Raw genomic sequence first — 26072 nt, forward strand, 5'->3', positions numbered from 1 at the left:
AAACGATAGTTCGACTTCTGCTAATGAGAAATGCTTTTGGGTCATCACCTCTGTGCTTTAACATTGTTAAGACTTTAACATTATGTTAAGACTTTAACATTTCCACCTACTTAAAAGCTCAGTTAATGCCTTAATTTTCTTTGTTAGAATCAAATTGGCTGTTAAAGTCATTTCAACTCATATTATATTAAACTGTCTCACCCCAACATTCTGTCATCATTTACTCACCCTGAACACTGGAAACTAAACGCTTGTCTGTCCGTGCTGACTTAAGTAAAAATGCTATGAAAATCAGCAGGGAACAGAAACCATTTAGTTACATTCTTCCAACTATCTTCTTTTGTCTTCAATCAAAGAAAGAAACTGACCGAACACCTTGAGGGTGAGTAAATGATGACAAAATATGACTTTGTTTTTAAACATCTCTTAAAATTTGTAATCTTGTAACTTAACACTTAAAGTTAAAACAAAGTGGAAAAACATATTATGGTATCCCTTATCTTTTGTATGTGTGTGTGTGTGTGTGTGTGTGTGTGTGTGTGTGTGTGTGTGTGTGTGTGTGTGTGTGTAAGTATACAAAGATTTTAACTTTTAAACTGTCACATCCACATAATATTGAATGATGGTTAAAATCCAATGGTTCATAAGTGGTGCAAAATGGGTGTAAAGTTTTATGAAAAGTACCAGTCTAAGAAAGAAACATTAAATGTTTTAAATAAAAAGTAAAAATAAATAAATGGCAGGGGTACCTTAGGGGGGGCACAAGAGCTGTAAAATTGTAAAGACTGTTTACAAAGGCCATTTTAGGGCTGTCAAAGTGAACATATACTAACTCGCAATATTAATTATATTTAAAACAATATTTACAACATTTTATTTTATTATCTACATTCTCTTTCAGAAATCATGTGTTTAAATTCAACGGAATTTCTACTTCAATAATATGAAGAATAGTTCAACTTTAAACAAAGTAAATATTTTACAGGCAAAAAAAAAAAAAAATCTTTCCCTCTCACGCTGTGGGTAAACTGTTTATTCGTTGAAATGTAAAGCTGCCTACATTTTTAAGAACCCCTTTTTGTCATTGACGCCAAAAATTCAAAAACTGCTGCACCGGTTGTTCTCCTCACACACATACATATAGCTTCTTTTCTGTTCTTTGACTTAAAATGTTTTCGCATAATAAACATCTTCGAATCATATAGTCTGTTTGGTCGAGTCCCAAACTCTTCCTAGTTTTATTGGTTCATTGTAAACAATAAGGTTCCAGCTGTTTCACCAGACATGTTGGTACAGTGTTGATTGACATTTCTTTAATGCAATCGAAAGAAGGGCAGAGTTATTGTCCTCTCTGATTGGTGGACGCGCCTTCAAGGGGCGGGGATTGGAAGTTGAATCCGAATCCAGCTGTGAATTGGTTCGCATGAGCGGATTCGTGCTATAGACCGTTTTGCCGACTGGGAGAATCATTGGAGACTTGTGTATTTTCGCAATAATAGGCAAGACTTCAGCATAGAGAGCTCTCTTGCGCATCCTTTCAGCACGAGCTTAAGCTTTTCCTTTTCATATGCAGACAGAAAATCACTGCTTGCACCTTTAGAAAAGATTCTGAAGGATTTTACTAATTGTCTAAGGATCTATAATTGTCACTGCTGTGAATACTTTTGAGCAGTAGATCTTGCGGTGATCTAACAGAAAAGAAAAAAGCATTCAATTGTAATCTTTGATCATTACTTTTAAGTGCGCGCACACGGAGAAAACGAGCGGAGCGCACAATTGAGGATTGGGAAGCAGTTTTGCAGGACCTGCCTTGTTTTTATCCGGTTGTTGGTCATCGAAATACAATGTTGAAATCTTAAGGCATGATGTCCAAGTCACTGAGATGCCCATAAACCTGCTTGCGCTGTAACTGCCACCTGGAAACTCAGCCTGCGAGCTCCAACTGATCCTGTTCAATACCATCATTTGGACTGCTTTTGCAACCGAAATGATCATGCGATGAGTAAGCTCGATTTGGGCATATTGTCAGACGCAATTACAGGTAAGATTTCAACATTTATAATATTTGACTGCATCACTGTTAAACATAACCACGCTCATTGATCATTATATGTTGTGCGATTGTATACAATTCTAGTACCAAGTTTAAAAGTAAGTCATAATTGGCATTCATTTAAAATGTAGAATTACTGTTATTATTTAATCAAGGATTTATTTATTCAGTGATAGGACACCAAACTACCATATCGTATTGTTTGTGTGGCTTATTGTTTTTTTTTGTTTTTGTACAGTTCAATCAATTTATTGCTAAATACCACACTGTGAATTTCTAATAGTCTCAAAGTCCTGCCTTTTATATGTTGGGTCTTCTTTGTTCAAATGCACCGACGTTAATAAATAATAAACTCAAAATGCAATTATTCTTAATACACTTTATTGAGTGTCATTTTATTTGCACACGTATAAACAGTCGTGCACTCTCTTCCACCATGCCTTTTAATTCTGTCGTATTTTTAATACATTTCATAATTGCGTAAAATCAGATTTCATTCTCTATTGTACAGCTGGTAATGCATGCGTTTTCTCTCCTCAAGGGGGTGAATGATGGCTGAAGATGGAGGAAATATCTCCGAGGACCATCAGTTGAGGGAAGCAGAGGGTAGCTCCTCTCTTCCAAGGACTTTTATACGACTTAACGACCTGTCCGGTGGCGGGGAGCGCAGCGAGCTTGAGTCTGATGGAGGTGAAAGGCGGGAGAGCGCAGCCGGAGCAGCGGCGGAGGACGCGTCCGCTTGCGGCGGGGAACCCTTGCCCTATCCGTCTTTGGCACCGGTTGTGTTTTTCTATCTGAAGCAGACCACGCGCCCAAGGAGTTGGTGTCTGAAAATGGTTTGCAATCCATATCCTTTCAAACTCAAATGCAAGTCCTTTTTGCCTCACCCTGGATGGCATTCACCTGTTCAGGTAGGACGCGCTACGGCGAACTCCGCCGGGCGCTGTCTAAGGTTTGAAAACAACGCGTTCAACACAATACAACCGTGGCTTTATTAAGTTGTCCTCTTTGGAAACGAGGCAAATCGCGAAAACGGCTCCCAAACACACACAACAATAATATTTCGAGGTTCTCTTTGTACTGATAGCTCGATAGCTACAAATGAAAGGGCTTTAATTTCGCCAGTGCCGTTGAAGACAGCACGATAGATCCTGCAAAATATCGGAATTTATGAGTCTTGGCAAGCCTGAATGTTACCTCAACAGGCTCAAAACAGTCTTAACACAGTTTTGTGCGTTTGTATGACAAACAAGCTGAGGAAAGTCATTATATTCCATTAACCGGCCAACAAGGCATCGCTCCGAGGCACTTTATGACATTACCTCATTTATTAGCAGTGATGAGTTAAGTTATTTGCTTGGTGTCTTGAATTTCTAGAGCTAAGAACGGTGCACACAAAGTGCCTTTGGCTTTTTATCATCAAAATTTGGTGTTTAACTTCTTTCTGTAAGTCAAAGTCATTGTATAAAGACACGTCTAGGCACTGGTTAACAGTTCATCAGATGGCAGTGCTGTTTTCATGAGAAAACAAATGTGAGCGTTTTACAAGGTGGCCTTTTTGTGTGACTTTTATGATGTGGTGGATATAAAAATGTAATTTTTTTTGACAATTAAGCGCGAAGGTCCACCGTTAAACCTAATCATGAACGAGGCGTAAGCAGATTGTACGAATTAGCCACTAATTTGGCAAAACAAAACATAGTTAAGAATTACCATGAAATTGTGCCGGCAGTGCCTAAAATTCAGCCCAAATTGCATTGGGCCTATATCTTCATGGCAATAAGTCCATTGCTTTTTACTTTCTACAAGATCAGCTCTCAGATTAATTTGATAGTAAGATTGAATTCCTAACTTTGCGATTAGTTATTTAAGTGAAAACCGACCAATCCTCGCTTGCTTTTCAGTAGGAGAGCCTAACAAGTGGTTTAGATTAGTCGCATCTATCTAGTCCTAATGACTATAATTTTTAGTGTGTTGTTAAAGCTCTCATCCCCGCAGCAATAAGATGATTTCATTTTGTACCTTAAGAGGACTCCTTGTTTAGCCGCCAGTCGTTTCGCAGAAAGAGGAGAAAACGGACCTGATTGCGAGCGCGTGAGGAAGGGAGGCGGTTTGCATGTGTGAGTCAGAGGTGTGCACTTGCAGTATGACTGATTCTGGGTGTAGGTGATCTGTTTGGTTTTCGACGGACTTGCAGCAGCCTCGCCGAAGGAAAGAATGCTCTTTTGGATTGAACGAGCTGGCTGGACGTGATTGTGATGTCTGGGTTCAAATGCTTTGTTTTTCTTCAGTAGGAAATATGATGAGACTTGTGGGCTCTGAAAGGCTGCCCAATCAAACACACTCATCTTTCCCCCATTCTTGTTTCTCAACCTCCTCACGCTCTTCCCCCATTAGACGAGCCCACATCCCTAAAAAATAAGCTTTGCTTATGAAACACAGTGCCACTGGGTGTGAGTGGGCCTCGTGGTTCTCCGGGCCCGATGGTCTGGTATTCCTCAGAGAGGATGAAGTCCGTTTTTGCCATCGCATTTCCATATTCTTAAATGCCACTGTTTCTGCCGTGTTCCCGTGTGCTCATGCGCTTAGGAAACGACCGAGCCAAAGGGGATCCTATTAACTGTGGTCAAGAAAAAAGATGTGGAATTCCCTCTCCTTGAATCATCAGGCTGCACAGCTGCACACGCAATCTGTCCACTGTCCAGTCCAGTTCGATGAATAGGCTGGCTGTTTATTTTGATTTTGAACAGCTATGAAAAGGTGGTTAAGTAAAGTAACTCTAATAGAGTCCAATGTGATACCGAGTCCACAGTACAGGGACAAATCATAGCGTACAGTGGCATTCGCATAAACGGGAGTGTCCTCTGTGCATCGTCTTGCGGATTTATGTGTGGAGACAGTTCATCTCTTATACAGTGCCATCTCATGTAATGATTCCTTGTGCAGCAATTTCTGTTTTTAGATCATTGTTGTTGTGTGGAGTGGGGTTTGAATCTCTGGGACTCATTATTGGTGGGGCGCTTTTATTTATATGTATAGTCTTCGTAGATGACCTTTAATACATCTCTGTAGCCATTAGATAAAGGTCACTGTTTTTTAATAGTTTGTAAAGTATCTCAGATCGATCCTCTCTTCATCCCATTGGAAGCATGTAAAAGTGTTTGTCTTATTAGGGATTCTTTGGACAAGCTCATTTTCATACTTTTTCCACTCTTGGGACGTAAAACTAGAATTTCGAATGTGTCTGTGTTGCAACTGCTGACAATATCATTTGCAATTCGGAATGCGCATCAGTTGATCGCTCAATCAGTTCATCCAAAAAGTCTCTTTGTATTATTGATTTGGAAGTAATGAAAGAGTTTAAGTCCTTGTGCGTCTGGTTGCCATTAGGAAACCATTCTGCAGTCTTTGTGATTCATCATTCTGTGTTTGTATCCTGTCAGTCATTAGATCTTTTCTCCCTAGAGTGTTACTATAGTTTATTGAACCTTTGACTTGTCCTCCGTCATGGGGTTTTCTCTGGAACCTCCAGCGAATCACATGTAGCTTCGGCGTTTTGGGAGTGTTTGTGTGTGTGTGTGTGTGGACTTAAGAAAGCTTGTGTAAGAGAGTGAGAGAGAGTTTTTGGGAGTAAGCTTCCATTTGAAAGTCCTCTTTCAAATGTTGGACTGCAGACATAATAGCTTTCAAATTGAAATAGTGATACGGAGTACAAACTGATTTAGAATTTTTTAGTTATTTAATTATATTATTAATATTTCATTATCTGCATATTTTGCGTGCTTCACAGTTTGTGTGTGCATTAAACTCATTAATGTATTGTTTTTTTTGACACTGCATACTAATATACAAAATCAATGTCAAAATCAAATCAATGTCAAAATCAAAATCAACTAATATAAATCTTGTAAATAAGAGGCCTGTCAAACGAATTATCGCAACTAATATTTTGACACACACACACACACACACACAAACCCACCATATTGTGCAGCTTTACTAAACTGCAGCTTGTTTAAGTTCACCGGGTGTGGAAACAAACTACAAAATAAGAGCATTTGTTTTTGGTCAAAAAAAATTGTTCTTCAAAGATGTTTACCCTTGTTTTTTAAAAGAAAATCAAACTCTTTCACTAGACTCAAAAGTGATTTGAATAATACAAAACTCTCTTTGCGTTCATATTGTATCTGAACTACTTACTGGATTTTTTCTAGTTTATTTTGTCTATGTGTGTGTTTTCATTTTGCAGAGAGTTTGCAGTCGGTTGCTAACACTTCCACTGTGAGGTACAGTGATGTGTATTTTGCGGTCTTTCATTACCATAAGAAGTATTGATTAATTTCAAAAAAATCGATTGATACGTAAATGCGATCTCATTTAAAAATGATGGCGATTCACTTCCGTGTATTTCTCTGCATTCAGATCATGCTGCATTCATGTGTTATGGATCACACTCACTGTGATACACGTTATAGCAAGAACCCAGTAAGAAGTATTTATTTTCTCTTCAGTTACACTGTTAAAAGTAGATAACAATTTAGAAAAAAACTAATTCCTCTGCAATGCTTACAAGAGACAGAATGATGTGCCACAGCGATTATGCTATCTCTGTAAGATGCTCAGATTGCTGAAGCCAAAGTTTGGAAGCAAGTCTTTAGTCAACCTTTAGTTTGTTCATTTAAAAACTCAGATAAGCCTCTGCGTGCATTTCTGTTTTTTTTTTCAGTAACAGCTGCTGTCTGATTTGTTGTAAAATTCTACCTGAGTTAAACAATAGAAGGTTTTTCATCAGGGCACTATTTCAATTGCTACAAAAATTTCCAAAAAAAGGAAATTAATTACATTATTAAAGAGTAAGAAAAACAGGACCTCTCTCGCTAAGTGTCCTCAAGCCATCTGAGATAACAGATCTCCCAAGATACCACTCCACATCCTCATAATGTATTCAGACATCACAGAACTTTCTCTGCACATGGCCAAAACTCTATCAGCCATCTCTAACATGTTTCACTATCTGTGATGACACTGCAAACACACCCAATAGTACTGTAGCTATTTCAGTCTCAAGACCATCTCCAGTCCTTAAAAATACAAGGTCAGTTGATAAGTGTGGCATAACGCATATGCTAGATATGATACTTCTCAAGGAACTGTGATATAGGCAGTGGTTTCTTCAGTAAAAGTATGTGTAGATTCACATTCAGCTTTTGAGCACCTCACGTTTCACTTGTGTTTTCCTAAGCATTTAATCAGATAACTGAAAAATCAAACCAGGTAAACTCCAGTGCTGCACCACTAGAGCTCATCTAACAGCTTTCAGCCTGAGCAGACGGTAGACAACTTTTCGGGACATGGAGATTTCAGTTTTGTAGCTTTCGGTCAGATCACTGGCGCAAGACGGATTCTAATCTGTTCTTGTATATGACTATTTGTGAAATGTAAAATAACAGTTTGTCAATTTAACATGTCAGTTTAGTGTGCTTAAAAGGATAGTTCACTCCAAAATGAAAATTCTGTCATTAATTACTCATAAGACCTCCGTTCATCTTCAGAACACTAAGTAAGTTATTTTTGATGGAATCTGAGAGCTCTCTAACCCGTAAGGGTCTTTACACAATCAAGGTCAAAAAACATAGCAAAGACATCGGTAAAATAATCCCCCATCAGGGGTTCAACCGTAATTTCACTAAAGCTACGTGTATATTTTCTAGTGTGCAAAAGAGAAAAAAAGACTTTCTTCAACAGTTTGTCTCCTCCATGTCAGCTGTGTCACACGGATACATTTTCTACGTTGTTTGCACTTTGACCATTGAAAACGATGTATTTAGATGTTTTAACTCTCAAATGTGATCAAAATATAACATTTAACTACCCTACAATCATTTTTATTGATACGTTAATCTATACTGAATATACAACAATGTTGATTATTTGTGTTTTGGTTACATAAGCAAAAAATGAAATGCATTACAGTTAATTTGGATTAAAATAAATAATTGACTAACAGCCAAATTGATAAAATATCGTGTTTACTGAATCTGAACTTTTAACTAATGTAAAACATCTCTTTCTTTCTTACTTTCTTTCGAACAAATGAAAGCTTTCGGCGTATTTGATCTGTAAAGAACAGAACATAAAGCAAGCTCTTATTTAATCAGCAGAAAATGCAGGCAGAAAGTGGGGAGAAAACTATCCAGACCAGCGTATATGAGTTATTCATATTACTTTTTCAAATCAAACCTTTGAAATATGAGATTTTGTTGATCTTGAAAATAAATGATGTCATCAGCGCTATGGTAATATTCCTCTCCGCCGCGTCACACGCGACACTATTCTCTACCGCTGAGCACAGCCAGAGCTCCCAGACCTGGAAACACGAGGTGAAAAACATGCCACGTGCATCCTTCTCACCTGCTGTAGCTGCTCATTAGTTACCAAAGAACCCCTGCGTATTGTCACAAATCTACATTGCTCGTGAGCCAAGTATGTGATTTACATCAGCTATACGTCTTTTAGGATGCGAAAGAGAGCATGCAAAAATGCTGTTCATTAGGAAATGATACCATCCTGAAAGTTACACTCTCACTTTTTTTTCCAAATGGTTTGTGTTACTGGCACGTCCTGCTACTGTCTGTTATGTACTTTTATAATATTGCCAATGTGCTTGGCTTGGCAGCATTCTGTTTCTTATGCATTGTTACTCCTGCTATAATTGGTGGTTTTGTTGCCAAATGCTCATACTGTTGATTTATGAAGACAGATTTTGACTCTGGAGGCAATCATTGCACTAACTATTGTCAATTAATCACAATTTAGGCCACAATTCCGTCATTTGACAACCAGAAATTGAGCATAAACATAAAAAGCTGCTTAGGCTGGAGGGATGAAGCCAATTTTGCCATGCAGGAAATGGTCATTACTTTGTGTTCAATATTTCATAATTCCATCTTTTCCTTTTTTTTAAGTCCTCCCTCCTATAACACATTTCAGGCTGAATTCCATATATGCCAAGTCTGTGAATTAATGTACAGTGGCTCATTACAGGGTCCTGTCAAAGCCAGACATCTATAAGCCCTCTATTTGAACAAGAAGGGAAGTTATAATTACAGCCAGACTAGTCTGTCGTTTAAATTAGTCCTCTGTTACATGTCTTACTATCAGCTGAGAGCCGCTGGTGCTGCGTGCTGTGCTTTATCTAATGGGTTCAATACAGAACACTTTTGTTTGCCCATACAATAGGTGCTGTTTGTTCTTTAGAAAATAAATTGAAATATTTTAATGGTTTCCAAATAGACACGAGGTTGGATATTTGATCTCATAAACATCCTTGTAGGAGAAGTCAGAACCTTTTAAAATAAAAACCATACAGATTTGTTCTGTGGTAATAAAAGATTTGTTTGGGTCGTCCTACATTTGTTTGCACTGCTGTGCTAACATTTGTATTTTTATGTGCATTTACGTAAGCTAAATTAGTGGTCGACTGATATTGAGCGTTCGGTGTACTCAGATGCTGCCATTCGTAGCAATGCCAAAATAGAGGTACCATGCTGCCAAAATAAAAGTCAGATCCCTGACCTAATGACTTTAGGCAAGAATTAGGCAAAAATAATGGATAGGACAATATTTTGTCGAAATAAAAGTATTTGAAAATCTTGTATCTAAGAGTGCAAAAAAATCTAAATATTGAGAAAATTTTAAGTTGTCCAAATTAAATCCTTAGCAATACATATTACTAATCAAAAATTAAGTTTTGATATATTTCACTCTAGCAAATTTACAAAATATCTAAAAACATACTATTTGCTTAATATGCTAATGATTTTTGGCATAAAAGAAAAATAATTTTGACCCATACAATGTATTATTGGCTACAAATATACCAGTGCTACTGCTGACTGATTTTGTGGTCAAGGGTCAGAGGTTAATCAGTCCACTACTAAGTTTAATTGTAATTGTTCATGCGATACATGCATGTGTTAGACATTTTTACACAGAAAATCTTGGAAATCAGTTCGTTGGGATTTCGATAAAAACTTTTATCTTGATAAAACTGGCGTAAACTTTTAATGTAGATGGTAAAATAGTGTATTTCTGTGTATAAAGTGTGTTCAGAAAAAAATAAGCTTGTTTTCCTTGGTGGGTTTCTAGGTGGGCAGTTTCCTCCTCAATCAGTATATCCGACTGCTTCACTTGGAATATTTACTCATCATAATTGTCCGTATATTTGACCTGAATTCACACTAGAAAAAAAGAAAGAAGGAATGAATCAAGCTGAATTGGTTGTTTGACAAACACCCATTATTATCAAAATGTCAGACTCTTGGAAAGCTTTCTGTCTTTTGTGTTCTTCTTTGAATGTGTGTATAATTCTCTTCTATATTACCTTTTGTCACTGTTCTTGCTTGGCCGCCCCCTGCCAGTCTTCAACCTCTCAACACTCTCTCTACCTCTCTCTTTCTCCCTGGGCTGTTCCGTGAGATGTCTGTAAGTTTATATAGGAATCAGTCCAGGATTTTCCTACCAGCTTTTTCTCATTAGAGAATTGGAGGAGACTGGAGAAGTTGAGGGAATGGCATGAGGCAGGAGAGGTGGGGGAGGGAGAAAGAGAGAGAGAGAGAGAGAGAGAGAGAGAGAGAGAGAGAGAGAGAGAGAGAGAGAGGGGGAAAAACTGGGGAAAGTAGGGGTGAGATGTATGTTGGCCCACCTAACCGAATTCCCATACGGCCTCTGAAGCTCATTACCTCTACCACTTGTGTTTACTTTCTTTTAGTCTTATTACCAGTAAGATCTAGCCTTTCCTTTCCCTCTCACACATCCCCCTTCCTCTGCACGCTAAAACTTAGCACATTATATTTATTTCTGTTGCTTCATTTGTCATGAAACAACCCAGAAATGGTGATCTTTATTGCTTTGAGGTACATTTGGTTGAGCAGCTTTACACCTACAATATCCAACGTGGTCTGTAATATTCTTGATCCAGAGGGCGGACTTGTTCCTTCAGCTCAGTGTTTTTCACTAGAGAGACATGTTTGATGGTGGGGTTAGACTTTACACGTATGTTTGGTAGAGGTGGGTGGTATGTCCAAAATCTGGTATCATGGTACGAGCAGTTTTTAATAGCATGTATGTAGACAATAAGTGCATTGTACAAAATTATTAATCTAAATGCAAGTGAATAGTAGTAAAGGTCACTTAATATAGCGTGGGACTAAATAAAATAAAAATAATGAAATTAACAACACAAACACACACACACAAAAACACAAATGAAGTCCGAGTGCTTTCTGACCCTGCATAGATATCAACACAACTGAATTGTTCAGGGCTAGAAAGGTGGTAAAGATATTATTTAAATAGTCCATGTGATCAGTGGTTCAACCTTTTCAATATTATGAAGGCAGGATAATACTACATGAATATGACATTTAAGAATATAATATAAGATAGAAGAGGATATAGCTTTTAAATTACTACCCCTTTAAATTGCCCCAGTGGTTCCTGTAGCAGTATTGGGTGAATATCTCGTGCTTATAAAGACCTCTCAGCCAGTCAGATTTGTGCGTGTGTATGTTTATAAAATGTATTTTAATAGAATTTTAATATTGGCCATAACATGAGATTAAGAATATATTTGAAGACCTACAATAAAGTAAAAAATAAATGAAACAGAAAATGACTTTCTGATGGCAAAGTAAAAGTATTATTCTAAAAAAAAAATTGATTGTATGTTTCAGTTAAAGTCGATAAAATGCCAGATACCACACAGTGTTTACGTGTGTGAAGGTATTTTTGCTATGTGTCTTGTCAGGAAGTGAGGCCTGATTTCTTTTGTTGTCCCATGCTGGGACGTCCAACTGGCAGTGAGAATCCCCTTTTTTGGACATGCTTGGTTGGAGGGGTGTGTCGCAGGTGGCAGTGACAGACCCCAGGACCGACCCGCACCTTTATCAGCAGCGCCCTCCCCTCATCGCCACACTTAGAGGCCCTTCAGCCCACCCTGTGTCATCACAGTTCCAGACGTGATGCTCAACCCAGTGTCTGGGCAAAGAAAAAAGAGATTTCTTACTGGAGATAAAACCTCTTAAGGTTAAAAATACCTCTTTAAAGCAGAATGTGTCATTATATAAGACTGGAACGTTATGTAGTTACGACCTTGTTTTGGATTTCTTCCTTGTTGGAGATTAAAAACATCTGCTTATATGTTTTTAATGCACATTTGACCTAAAAGAAAGAGCTGAAGAAATCAAACTGCTTTCCTACCATCCAGTCCGGTGAAACCGATGTGACTTGGTTAAAAGGAATCCCGTTGTGCTCTAATAATTATTGTCCTGAACTTGTCCAAGCAATCCCCTGCAGCACGTCTAATTAAAAATGGCTTCCAAGCGGCACACCTCAATATTCTTTCGCCGTAATGCTGCCAACACCTGAAAAGTGAGTGAAGGGGGTGGAAGCCTGGGGAAACCTTCCCACAATTCCAGCGTTGTACAGTAATTACAGTGTAAGGCTTCATTGGCTTTTATTGGGATCCATCTTGCCCTTGCCGTCGCTAACAATAAGACAAGTTATCTGGGGGAAGTCTTGGTGTCTCGCAGCCCCACTGCTGCCGCTTCCTGTAGTTGATGAAAAGCCACAGTGACATTTACAGCTTCCAAACCATTATAGCCTAATAGCCGTGGGTGACGGCATCCACACCGGCAACAAATAAGCCGAACGAATACGGGAGCCACTACGTTGCGTTTGAATGTCATGCTATCACCTGAACGGGGCCGTGTAGTAATGCGGGAGAGCTATAAAAAAGGGAAACTTTAACCTTTTACTGCTGCGAACGGGAGGATGTTAGTCCTGGAGATTTGGCGATTATGACAAGACAAAACGGCCACAAACAGAGACGGCCTGTTGTCTCTGTGTGGCTGTCACAAAGAAGCAGGCTGCTCGCTGTTCCTCGACTTTGGTTGGTATTTTAAAACAACACATTTGCACTGGTGTGGAATATTCATCTTATAGTTTAATCGGTTCAGATTTTTTCGGTTTTGATCCGTTCTAGAATATCTTCCCTTAAGGACTCGCGCACAGAAAGTGAACAAGGCCGTCTGTAATCTGGCCTAGATTAGGCATCGCAGTCAGGCTTCCCCCACGAAACGTCGGACTTTTTTATACGGTTTCGTTTTTCTACGCCCCTTTCCTCCCTTCGAGCCCCCACCACCTCATGTTTTATTAGAAATTCATTGTGGGGTTGTAATTTTGTTAGTTGGAGTTGTTTTGGACCTTGGGGAGCGTGTTTTAATGTTCGGTTCTTTACATTAGTCAGGAGATACAGCGGATAGATATTGCCTGTGTGTGTTTTTCTTGATAGAGCTGTCTTGTGTGTACGTGTTGCTGTCACACTGAGTCAGGGGGAGTGGGGGAGACACAGCCCTCGTGGTTTTCGTGTCTCTTGTTAACATTTTTTGTTCAGGATTTCCTACAAGATGTGGCTACAAAAACAGTTCCAGACCCCCTCCACATCTCCCACTTGCTCCCTCCCTCTCTCAGAAGACAAAAAGACAGAAAAAAGGAAAAGAGAAATCTGCTTTTAATTTAAATGCAAGCAGCAATACACTAGAGTCCTCCGGGTCCTAAAGCCTGCTTTTATTTTTAGAGCAGATAGTGAATACAGAACCCAAATGTAGGGAAAAAACAAAGCAAAGTAAATTCTTCATATTTAAAATATGGAGACATCGGCGATTCTGGAGATATCTTTGTAAATGTCTTTTACTTTCAGATTTTTACATTATATTATATTATATTATATTTGCATTGGTATTTCAGAGTAGTTCATTGTTTATATACTATAGTAATTACATTAGCAGGGTTGCATATTATTGTTTATATATTATTAGTGTTTTTATTTTTTTATATTTGTATTTATTTCATTTATTTGTATTTATTTTTTGATAAATACAGCTTATTTCAGTTATTTTTGGCAACATTTCTAGTTTTAGGTTTTCTTTTAATATTTAATGTAAGTTATCAATTATTTCAGTTATCAAAGATGATTTTTAATAGTTTTACTTAAAGGGTCAGTTTTTCCAAAAATGATAATTAGTCTATGTTTTACTCACCCTCAAGGCATCCTAAGTGTATACGACTTTCTTCTTTGAAATTAATCTATATCAGAGTTATATTAACAATCGTCCTCCTTCAACAGTCCAAAGGCAGTGAAATAAAGTGCACCCATCCATATTAAAATGCACATCACACAGCTCCTTGGGGTGAATAAAGGCCTCCTGTAGTGAATCTTTTGTCAAATACACCTAGGATGCCTTGAGGGTGAGTAAACATGGACTTATTTTTATTTTTGAGTGAACTAACTCTTTTACGACAACACCACTGCACCAATACTACATTTTACTTGGTGAAAAAACACAATGAGAACTGTATTCATAACAATAATATCTGACTGGTCTGTGATATATTAAATAATTCAGTAATAGTCTTCCTTGTGTACCAGCTACTAGACGATCAATAAATAAAGTATGAAGAAATGGTCATATTTACTTGTTTGGTGAATTTTTGCAGGCAAACTCCAGTCATTTCAAAATGAAATCCATGCATTAGAGAATTTGACGTGGGTGAAAGATTTCTCCACGCAACAGGTTCAAGTTGGTCACATGGACTTGATGCGTTGACCCACAGAAAGCTGATTGGTTTGAAGGTGAAGGAGCGTAAGAGGCTCTTGAGGACTGACTGAGGAGTTTGTGAATGTCCACGGGACGTGAGCGTGAATAATGAAGAGGACAGCGTGGAACAGGCCAGCGCTACAGTGACAAGTGGGCAGTGTGTTGAAACACAGGCTAAGGTTGTGTGTTAGATGAGTTCCTCTTGATTTGTGTCAGGCGTGTTGTTGAGGGGGTTGGGTGAGGTACAGAAGAGCCTTTAGAGGGTATCGTATTTTACAACCGCCATCGAACTCGACCTCTTCTAATGATATTAACTTGATATGTGTCCTCTTACATCCTTGTCCTTGTGAATCATCCGAAACGTCGAGGCCTTCAGAGGTTACAGCTACTGAGATGTACAGTGACATCTTCAATATTTTGAGCGCTAAATCACGCATGTATGGGGAGCGTTCTTTGATACTTTAAAACAAGCAAACAGCCTGTCAGAGGAGATGAAAAAGGCCACAGTCTTGGAGTGTTGTACACACACTGTCTCATGGGAAGCAAATGAGCGCCTTGGCCTCAGACTCGCTCACACCACATCATTTATCTTGTCCTGTGGAGTGTAATCATTGGAGTGCTGCGCAGTCGCTCGGGCGGTCTGTGTCCGGGGAACACCCCAGGGGGGGCTCCCGCCTCGGAGCTGTCCTCGCTGGTGGATACGCTGACCTGGAAGAGAGCCGAGGCATTGTGGCTGTCTGATCGGCGAAATTACCAAAGTTTGGCAGTTGACAAACTGCAGCTAATTTGATAATGAGATGATACCATATTTACACCGATGCTATAAAAAGGCATGTCCCAATGTTTCCAAAACTGCCTATTCTGGTTAGAGTTTTTTTTTTCCAACAACAGAATAATAAAATGTAAATTAAAATACAGAAATATTGAAATAGGCAATTAACTGAAATACAATGAATTGATAAGAAAGGAAAAAATAAAAATAAAATATTAATATTGGCAGCTAACAGAAACTGCAATAACAGAATAATGAAATGAAGTATTGAAATACTTGAAGTACTGAAAAAATATTGAAATATATATATGTATATATATATATATATGAAATAACAAATAAAAATATACATAAAATGATAAAAATGAAAAAAACATATATAAATATGCTAAATTAAAATATAATACTACAATCGTATATAAATAATACAAAAATATATTTTATTCAGATTTAGGTCAGTGGATCAAGTAGCTGCTTGCAATGCCAGATGAAAAACTGATTGTAAATGTAAAATTATATTTTTTTCGAAAGATGATTACATTTTTTTTAATCAGTTTGCACTATGCTGGTTAACCAAAGACTGACTGAAAAGGAAGTAAGGATATTCAGTTTTTGAAATGTACATTTTTACATTTAAATTGATGCTAAATAACAACATACTTTGTAATTGTGCCCATTACTTTTATATATTACATTATTTAAGGGGATGACCACATGTGCTGATGTAAAAAACATAATGCACATCATCGTATCTTCTTAATATTAAACTAATCAACCCAACTAATCAGTCATTGAATTAGTTATCAATTACTTCAGGGATCAGTTATCAAATGTACGCCACTCAGTACAAGAAAGTTCCAGCATGCCATGCACCGAAATGAGATAAAATCTGCAATTCAGATTGAGACCATGTGACACACTCCCTCTCCAGCCTTATAAATCTCACAAAGACAAACGGATGGCTGAGCAGTTTTTCAAGTGTCTAGAGCTTAAGATGACTTGCTAAATAAATCATTTTCTCTTTAGTGTTCATTACTACCATTTAATTGCTACTCTCATTGTGTTTAGTGGTTAGGAGGTGCCGTGGGCTTTCCAGAATAATGATGGCTCATAGGAGGCCTGCTCTTAATAGTCGCGGGCAACATCGTGGTAAACAATAATCATATCACCTATCTACACAACGGTTTTTTTTTTGTACATGATAGTTGACGAAGTGCAAAGTTAATTACTTGCTGAAAGTGCAGTGAAGAACAAGTGCTTGTACAAAGCGTGCTTGTGAATTATTTAGCTAACAGCCAGTTCCCTTTAGGAGATCTGGACACACAATGAGCAGGGCAGTAGATTGTACACTTGGCAGCGTCTTTAGACATTGCATTAGGCATATGGTGTTTATTTTTATTTATTTATTTTGTGGGATGAAGCACGGGGGAGGGGTTATAATTACATTTATTAAAAAAATATATTATGTTTGTTAAGTATTTCAGTTCATTTTAAATATTTCATTTGTTTTATTTAATTTTTTTCTAGATGGGTGAAGGAAGTTTGGGGAGGGGCTTTAAACTTGCTTTTATTTTTATTATTATATTATTATTATTTTTTTATTATTTAAAATTATATTTCATTTTTTTTTAACATTTACTTAATTTTATTTACATTTAATATAATTTGTATTTACATTTTTTTTTATATTTATATTTATTTTATTTATTCTGTTTAAATGTTTACTTTTTTTCTTTTAAAAGCCTGAAGTTGAGTTGAGCGTGTCAAAATGTTTTCTTTTTTAAATGTGTTCTAATTTTTTTAATATTAAATCAGCTTTTTTGAAATTCAAGTGTCATTAAAACCCCTCATCTTCATATATACCCTCACGCTGCCTGTGAGCTCATCTGACCTGATGGGAAGTCATTTATGTAATGATAAGTGCTCACAAAAGATCCCAGCTTTCAGAGGAGAATGTCCTCCTGAACAGCAGCCAATTACTATGCATCAGCTGCCTAGAATTCCCGCTCTTCCCTCTTTATCGCTTTTCTTTCTCTTTCCCTTTCTGCATTTATGATTTAAGCCACTCGGGACCAGTCAGGCTGTGGACAGAAAAAGGCACCTAGAAGAAATACTACATTGTTGGTGTTTAGGATTGACAAACGTAGTCCTTTTGAAAAGGAAAAAAAATCAGTTTTAAAAGTAAGTTAGTGCCTCAAAATGAAAAGTAGGAACGCTCATAATATCAGTGCGGTAACTTTTTAAACATGATTTTGTTTTCCAACAGCCTGATTAAAGCTATGCACCCAGACTCCACTGAAGTAGCTTTGCAGTAGGGGAAGACTGATTGGAGCTTGCAATTTTCACAAGTGCTTTTTCGGTTTTGTGCAATATGCATGAGATCGTCAGTGAGCAGACCGTAGGCGCTCTATGGGCGTGCCGTCTGAGACCGTGACTGCACAACTACAATGGCCAGATTTTGGATAAAAACAGCTGGGCTGGTTGGTCAGTGGCAGTGATCATTACGTGTATATTAACAAAACATCATTCTCATTCAGTTCTCGCTCAGTTTCCTCAGTTCCACCTCCCTCTCTTTTGTTTTTACAGAGTTTTTAAAACCTTGTGGTATGCTCTTATGTTTCCCAGCCAGAGTTGTCATGGAGATCTATTTTCCATTTTTTTTAAACTGCTTCTTACCTCTGGTTTTATTTCTCTCTCTCTCTCTCTCTCTCTCTCTCTCTCTCTCTCTCTCTCTCTCTCTCTCTCTCTCTCTCGCTTCTCTTTCTTTGCTTTTTTTCTACCTTTGATGATTTCGTTCCTCCGTGTGTTGGTTGCCATGGTTTCCCTCACGGAGTGTAGTTGAGGTGTGTAAGCCCGCCCATGCCTTTAGTTTTCATTGTGCTGTCAATCAGCCTGACATCTCTATTGACAATCTCACTTTGAGAAAACACCAGGAAAGAATCTTGGCTTGAGCAATTGGTACAAATAACGCTCACGTATAGCTCTGGACTGTTTCACTCTCAAGACTTTTATAGTATTTAAAGCCTACGTTAGACAGTATTCTGCTTATTCTTTGTTTGAGATGTTTAGTTACTTTACTTTTGGTAAGGTTTTCCCTTTTTCCCATTTCACTTTTTCAGTTTTCTATGAGATTATATTTACATATACAAATTGTAAAATCTTTTATTTTTAGGAAGGGTGCCAATGGATGGTTGCTGAAAATTCAGGAATAAACAATATGTAATATACATTAATTATAAAATAGATATTTTAATTTGTAACAATATTTCCCAATTTTATTTTTTATTGTATTTTTGATTAAATAAATGCACCCTTTTTTTGAACACAGGAGAAAAATCTTTTTAAAAAATCTTCCCATAAACCTTGTTATATGTGGTTATATTTATGTTAGTAGGTTCATAGTTATATATTAAGGCTGGGCAATGATATAGAAATATATTTAATATATAAGCGTAACATTTATTACATGCATGTGCATGTATACATAATAAATATACAAAGTACACACATATTTTGTAGACGCAAACTTATTTTTTTAAATGCGATTCATTAAAAGTTTTTTAATATTTGTGAAAATGATAGCCAAACTTCAAAGTCGAACCAAAGCCTTGATTATGGCATACAAATGACCTGGTATATTTTTGGTCATCAGGTTTAAAGTTCAAACTTTTCATACTTTGAAAGCCCATAGATGACACTTTGTTCGTGATTCAGTTCAGTGTTGACGTGACTCATGCAAAAGGATCTTCAGCTACATTCGCAATCCAGTATCTGTCAAATGCTCGAAGGACCTGTGCACAATAAGCTGAAAAAGAAAAGGTTGACTTCTTTTCAGGAGCTCTACCATTAACTTCTCTCTTATTCATTTTGAACCCTTAAAAGAGCTGGAATTGATGCAACATATCTTTTCTTTGAGATCTATGCAGAATGACTTTTCCCAACGAATGGCTCACTTGTCTTTGACTTCCTTTGCTTTTGTGACACGTTAGGTCTGAGACAGGTGCTAATGTGACCTATGAGACTGCGAGATGATGACAGGCGAAGACAATACCACACAGACACACATCAAAGCACTATTATCCAATCTGACAGGAAGTCAGGTGCATGCGACGTTAAGGTTTCCTTCTTTCGTAAAGAGCTTATTTGCTTTTAATGGAGAGAGGCTAAATCAGTGTGTGTTTTTGCGAGTCCATGGTGGAGAGGTTTCAGTTCTCATCGACGTGTGTACACACAGTTAAATGTGCCGGAACCCCAGTGCAAAGGAAGATGAAAAGCTGTGTGTGTGTTTGTACTTTTCCCTCTCCCATTTATTGAATGAAAGCAGTGACAATAAAGGTTGTGGCAGCAGATGCCTCAGCATAAATTTTACTCTGAAGAAGAAAAGATTAAAGCTCTCGGGAGGAGATACATCTTTAAGAGAGAAGGATGAATAAATGCACAGCGGTTTCCTATAGTAATTTGCATGGATAATAGACTCAAAATAGATTGAACAGTTTAAAAACAACAAACACTTCTCATCGACAATTGGTAATGTATGCAGGATCACGTCGCGGATGTGCTCTTTCCCGCTTTTTTCATCAAAGAATTTATCTCTTCAAAAGCTGAATTCAATCCTCTATAAATAAGCACAGATGGATTTTTTTAATGCAAATTTGTGTCATTATGCCGATGGTAAAATGAAATGAAATGTTTTAAATGAACACAGTAAAAATGTGTTCAGTTAAACTAAAAGCACTGCAATCTTCCTGCAATCAGTAGCTGAAAAGATAATAAAAGTCACCAAAATATTTAATAAACACATACAGTACTTGAGGCAAGGTATTTTGTGGAAATTTCAAGTGCTCAAAAGTCATAACCTCATTATAACGTTATGAAGGCAATGTTTAAAATCTTCTGATCCACCTTTAAAAAGAGTAAAAGTGAGTATTTGTGAAAAAGTTTAAGAAATTAATTCAAACGTAATTGAAGGGTAAAGTCTAAATATAAAAATAATGCATGTCACAATGAGAGATGTAAAGAAGCTGGTGCAGTTAAACATTCACATTGTTTCAAATTGTTCACTTTTACAACTTGAGAAGTTGAGAATTCACAGTTGTGAGATATAAAGTTGCAAGTCACAGTTTCTTTTTATTCTCTTGACAGTCAGGGGTATCCATAGAAATCCATCTCAGCAGTTCTCAGCTTTTTCCTTCTGAGGGGAGAAGCTGGTGTTTTTAGCCCGGGGCCAAAACTCTAGCACTGTTATCTAGCAGAGGAACGTCTGTGTATGTTAGTGTGTGCAAGTGACAGCAACACAAAGGGAGCACTGACAGTGTGTTTGACTTTTATGTTTAGAGTTTATACCACGTCTCCATCTTGTGTCCCTTGAAAGCCCTGAATGGTCCGAGTGTTTACATTGAAATTTTTTAAACCTTCCCATCTCTCTGAACGCACAGTATATATCTTGCCACACGAGAGCTTTTCTACACCAGCAGTGCCCCTTCTTGTATAATTCATCTGTATAAATAATTACTGTATACTCAAGAAGCTGTGCATCTTAGTTAATGTCATTTATTATTGTGTTTTTCTCTGGAGCATTATTGTCTGGGTCCTATGGTCACCTGTAATTATTTTTTAAATAATGAAGAAATATGTTGGCTGTCCTAGGTGAGCCATTTCTGTCTGATATAATGGACTGCGTATGTAGAAGCACTTTGGTTCACTAAGTAGGCCGCTGGGATTGGGGGATCTTCACACTTTGCTTTCATGCGCCCTGACATAAACCACCATCAGGGAAGATGTATGCACAAGCTGTTGAGCCCGGCTAACCTACGATTCTCAGCCACCCGCAGATGTTAGGAATTTCTGGATTCAGCAAAAGAGAAGCGACAACGCTATTCATCACAGGCTTATGAAAGTGGGACAGCGTCTCCTCCTCTCTTTATACTTCTTACTTGGTTCATCTCTGTACTTTCACCACTTGATTGCTTGTGTAGGACGAGTTGAACCCCTTTGCGAGTTTGCTGAGGGCAGAGAAAGTGTGTTTCTTTAAGTGTCAGGTTTGTTTACTCTATTCACTGCCGCTAATGTTGCTTTCAAGAGGGAGGACGTTTAGAGGTGGACATTCTGTCAAGTTTTGAGAGTCTTCAGCTATTTAAAGTCAGCGGGAATTGCCGATTGTAACATACTGTAATGTGACATATCTTGTAGTGAAATAGAAAATTCAGAGGGGAAATAGTGCAGATTTTAGCAATTGGTGTTTGTATTGTAAAAAGTTGGCATTACGTGGAGTTATTGTTTTTTTTTATCATCCAATGGCCTGCTCAGCCTAAGTGATGTCATCAGAAAATAAAACTAGTTTTATACGAAAAGCCAGTTATTAGTGTACTTTATTTTTTTAATTTTTTGTTTAAGAAATAGCTACCCCCTCCAAAAATGTAATTCAGATATGAAAATTCACTCATTCTCTCATTCATGTAGATGAGTTTGTTTCTTTGTCTGCACAAATTTGGAGAAATTTAGCATTTAGAAATTTAGTCAAAATTCACCAACATTTGTTAGGGCTGGCACAATACATTGATGCGCTGCAAAGGGAGAAATGAGATTTTTTCGAATCCGTAGCGTTTCCTCTGGAATCGATTCTGAGCTTATTGTCCCGAAACATCAGACAGGGCTGCATGCTTTAGAAACAGCCTTAATCTGCTTGTTTCCAAATCCTTACGCACACTCGAACCTAAAATAATCATTCACAAAATTTGAAGAGGTTGGAGCGAATTACAAGTGTGTTCACACTGGGCTGTGTTTGCATTAATATCATGTCATAAAAGCATTCTGAGCACGATTTGGCCGAACACACAAGTGCCAGCGTTGGCAAAAACTTCCCTCGGAAAATCTCAGGAACCACCCACAAAGGATGCGATTTTTCACAAAAAGTCGGCAAATGTAAAAAGGAAGTAAACACAAATAAATTTGGTAAAGGGAAAGTAGCTAAATTTGGCGACCAAATCCCCAAATTGGTAACACTGACAAGTGCTCTTCGGGGCTCTTCTTCATGAGCATTTGAGTGTGTTGATAAACACTAGAGAGCGCCATCTAGTGTTAAAATCTAGGCTTAGAATCAATACCAGAGGACTCCTGATGCATTCTGAAAATCTCAGAACCAATCCATAATCAATCAATAATCGATGTATTGCACCAGCCCTAATATTTGCGTGTTACTGTTTCGGACCGTTTTCACTTGTAAACAGTGCTTGATGTGTGCATATTTCTCTCCTGGTTCAGAACAGATCGCTTTGTCTCTGGAGGAAGCAATATTATGGACAGAAGACTCATATTTTAGTCAACCAGTATGAAGATAAAAGCGTCTCGATGGATTTGTTACAAATATTTTAGGTTCAAGATGTTAAGTGATGGACTGGAGTTATTACATTAAAATTTGGGGGAGAATTATTCCTTTACATTGCGCAAGTTTTGGTTTCATGCTGACTTTTAATGTTGGAAACAAGAACTGAATGCACTAGAGACATATTTTATACATTTATAATAGTTTTTTAAAATATAAATTAAAAGCACTCATTTCATTTAATGTCTATTTTGATTAATTTTATTGCTTAATTATTTAGAGTTTACCCAAACACTAAAAACAGTTAAATTATTAATTTTAATTAGAGATTAAGGAGCAGTGAGCATTTAGAACATTTTTTTTATGTTGGTCTCGTAATCTGTGCTTTGGTGTGAAGACAAGGGAGTTCAATGTTAAAATCAGCCTTTACTTGGCTGTATATCCAATAAGCACTTTCTGGCATATCTCTGGCATGAGAGAGCAGTGACTGGTAGCCTCAATACCGCCTCCAAACCATAAACAAAAGAATAAGTGAAATTTTGGACTCTGAGGGGAGTCGCGAATGTCTGGCGAGTCTGATCTTTCGCCTGCACCTCTCCAGAGACGTTTACTTTCTTTTCTCTCACTGCACTTTCTCTTCCATTTATTCCTTCCCAGCAGGATTCAATTGTTTCCTCTGTCTTTTGCCCACAGATCTACATGACTGCTTCTCCTACATTTCAAGTAACAAATAGAAGAGCTGAATTTATGCAGTGTTACGATTATCATTCGAATCCACATGTTAAGCTCACAGACTATGAAAAGCTTCTATTATGATCCTCTAATGCCTATAATTTCTTTTGTTACTGATCCTTTTGTCTAGAATTTGGAGTCATTTCAGGAAGCAGAAGTTTTTTTAGTACTCTAGGCATACTCAGATCAGTGTTTTCCTTTATAGATTACGGGTCAGTATCACAACTGGGTCAAAACTAACACATTTGAGGGTCTGTTAGTTCTTACAAATACACATTTTTCACCACTGTGGCCATGGACAGGGCGATATTTGGACAATGTAGGCTTTTTGCATTTGTTTTGGATGAAAGACACATGTGATTAATGAGATTAGCCACAGATCATGTTTTGGAGTATTTTGGGACCCTTGTTTTTCCTCCCAGCTCCCTACCATAGCTGCCAAAATGTTCTGAGATCAGGTTTTGATATGAGGAAATACCTTCTGCTAGAATGGCGACCAAAACATCCCCTGATAAAAGCACTGATCTGAAAAAAAGAAGAAGAGATGCAATCTGATTGGATGCTGAGTCAAATTTAAATAAGTAACACTGAACTAACTTTTGGCTTTGGTGCAAGAACAACAGATCATTTTGGTGTTTCCTTGGCCGGAGGTCAGAAGCAAAGTAATAGGATCTAATAGCTCTGTTTCAGTCCCGTTTCAGTGACCTACCTCTCTATGCTTGAAGAGAAATGGCGTCGTTCTTGGTGTTGACATGCTCTTGCAAAACTACAACATGTGCAAAAAGCACAAAAAAAACCTTTCTTGAGAACACTGGCAATGCCGCAGTTTAGCTTTTAATCAAAGCTCATGTGATGCGCGAGTTGCTTTGAAAATGTGAAAAATGATAGAGTATGTCTCTGCTGTTGTGTTTTTATTGCCAGGTACCTAATCTGTGTAATAAAATTCACACGAGGCTTGAAATTGCCCGGCTTCCATGCAGTTAGGAAATGGATATTCATCTGTGCGCCGTATATGATGAAGTTGCCAATAAACCCATCATTTAGCATTTATGTGCACTGCAGGAAATTTGTATTAAGTATCAAACTTGTGTAATCTCTATGAATCAATGCTCTCTTCCCACTAATGGACAATAAAATCCACTACTTAACTGTTTTATCTAGCTGTTGACCCAGATGGTGTGCAAGGAGGAGATCCTCTTCTCTTCAAGGCTAGAGGTTGAGCTTTTCCTGTAAACATCAACATCCTCTTTTGACTGTTGAATGGACATCCTCTTATTGCTCATGAATGGTTTGTTCAAAACCTTTATTTCCCTGTAGAGGTCAGACTTGTTTGTCTTTAATATGCCTTGGCTGATGGATCAAAAAATTTGAGATGAATTTCAAAGGAAGCAGTATTTAAATATGCGTAATTAAATTACTAGTTTGTTCAAAGAAGTTTTGCCATGTTTATGACTTGTTTTTCTAAAAGCTGGAACTTAATAGAAAAGAGCAATTTAAGTAATCAAAAAGGATGGGAAAGTACCATATAAATAGTATATATGTCTTATGCAGTTTATTTCAAGTTTTCTGAAAGAAACAGACTCAAATCTAAGCTGTTATTTACTGATAATCCTCCCCAAACCACCAAACAATTGAGTTGGTTAGTTGAACTCGAAAATCAGTTAATGAATCAATCAGAGGAATCATTTTGATCCATTGCTTTCCAAAAGCATAAATAGCCAACCATGGGCATATGCTTTGTCACTATCGACAGCTATTATTTTTTTTATCAAACCTCTATAAATTATAATAAATTAACAATAATTAAAGCGTAAACCAAATAATTAACAGATGCTATTGACCTTATGTAGCCCTGCCCCATTTTAGCTCTGCGTTTGTTGTCTCTTTTTCCAGTTGTTTTAAAATCTTACTGGTCTACTTTACACATTACAGTGCTCATGAAAACTTTTGGTGACTCTACAATGCATAAATCTTTGCCTGCTGAATTTCACTTAGATAGTGATCCCCTAGAAATATACTGCACTACCGCACAAACGAAAGTTCAGAGACAATATCATAAATATGGTGGCATAGAGATGATTTTTTTACTGAACAGTTACATATTGTTCAACCAACATGTTTTGAACGACGGGAGATACTATGATTTTAGGAAACCATTGTGGATAGCTGATTTCTTCCAAAACTTAATTGTATAATGGTAACTAAGCAATAAGATACGATATTGTAGCAAAAACATACTGCTGACCAGTTTTGTGATCTAATTCAGGTTTTTTTCGAAGCTTGAAAACTTCAGTTGGTGATTGGTATGAATTCTGTGATTGGCTCAAAATGGTTTGTGCACCTTTGGTCTACTCATAGTCTCTAAATGTCAGTCGTTGTGTGCAGTTTCAGTGTTTTTAATAAAAGTAAGGCTCGATTGGAAGCTTCCTCTGGCAGGCGGTGCGGTGACCCCCAGTGTGCCTTGTGTGAAGCTGGAATTTCACCCAGCTTTCCTCCCACCAATCGATTGCTCTAGCAGTCAGTCATGAGGGACCG

The 26072-nt window shown here is 37.5% G+C and overlaps 1 protein-coding gene across 11 annotated transcripts in view; it reads left to right on the plus strand.

The window, feature by feature from the left end:
- The first annotated feature begins 1441 nt into the window (after window positions 1–1441).
- Window positions 1442–26072, plus strand: part of cacna1g (calcium channel, voltage-dependent, T type, alpha 1G subunit) — a 186896-nt gene continuing 162265 nt past the window's right edge. For all 11 annotated transcript variants that reach the window (XM_043253658.1, XM_043253657.1, XM_043253663.1 and 8 more), the window contains exons 1-2: window positions 1442–2041; window positions 2595–2900. In XM_043253658.1, the coding sequence (XP_043109593.1) occupies window positions 2602–2900 (299 nt within the window). In that variant the 5' untranslated portion in view covers window positions 1442–2041; window positions 2595–2601. The remainder of the gene's footprint in view (window positions 2042–2594; window positions 2901–26072) is intronic.

This window comes from Puntigrus tetrazona, chromosome 12 (genome assembly GCF_018831695.1).
Source record: "Puntigrus tetrazona isolate hp1 chromosome 12, ASM1883169v1, whole genome shotgun sequence".
In the NCBI taxonomy this organism is placed as follows: domain Eukaryota; kingdom Metazoa; phylum Chordata; class Actinopteri; order Cypriniformes; family Cyprinidae; genus Puntigrus; species Puntigrus tetrazona.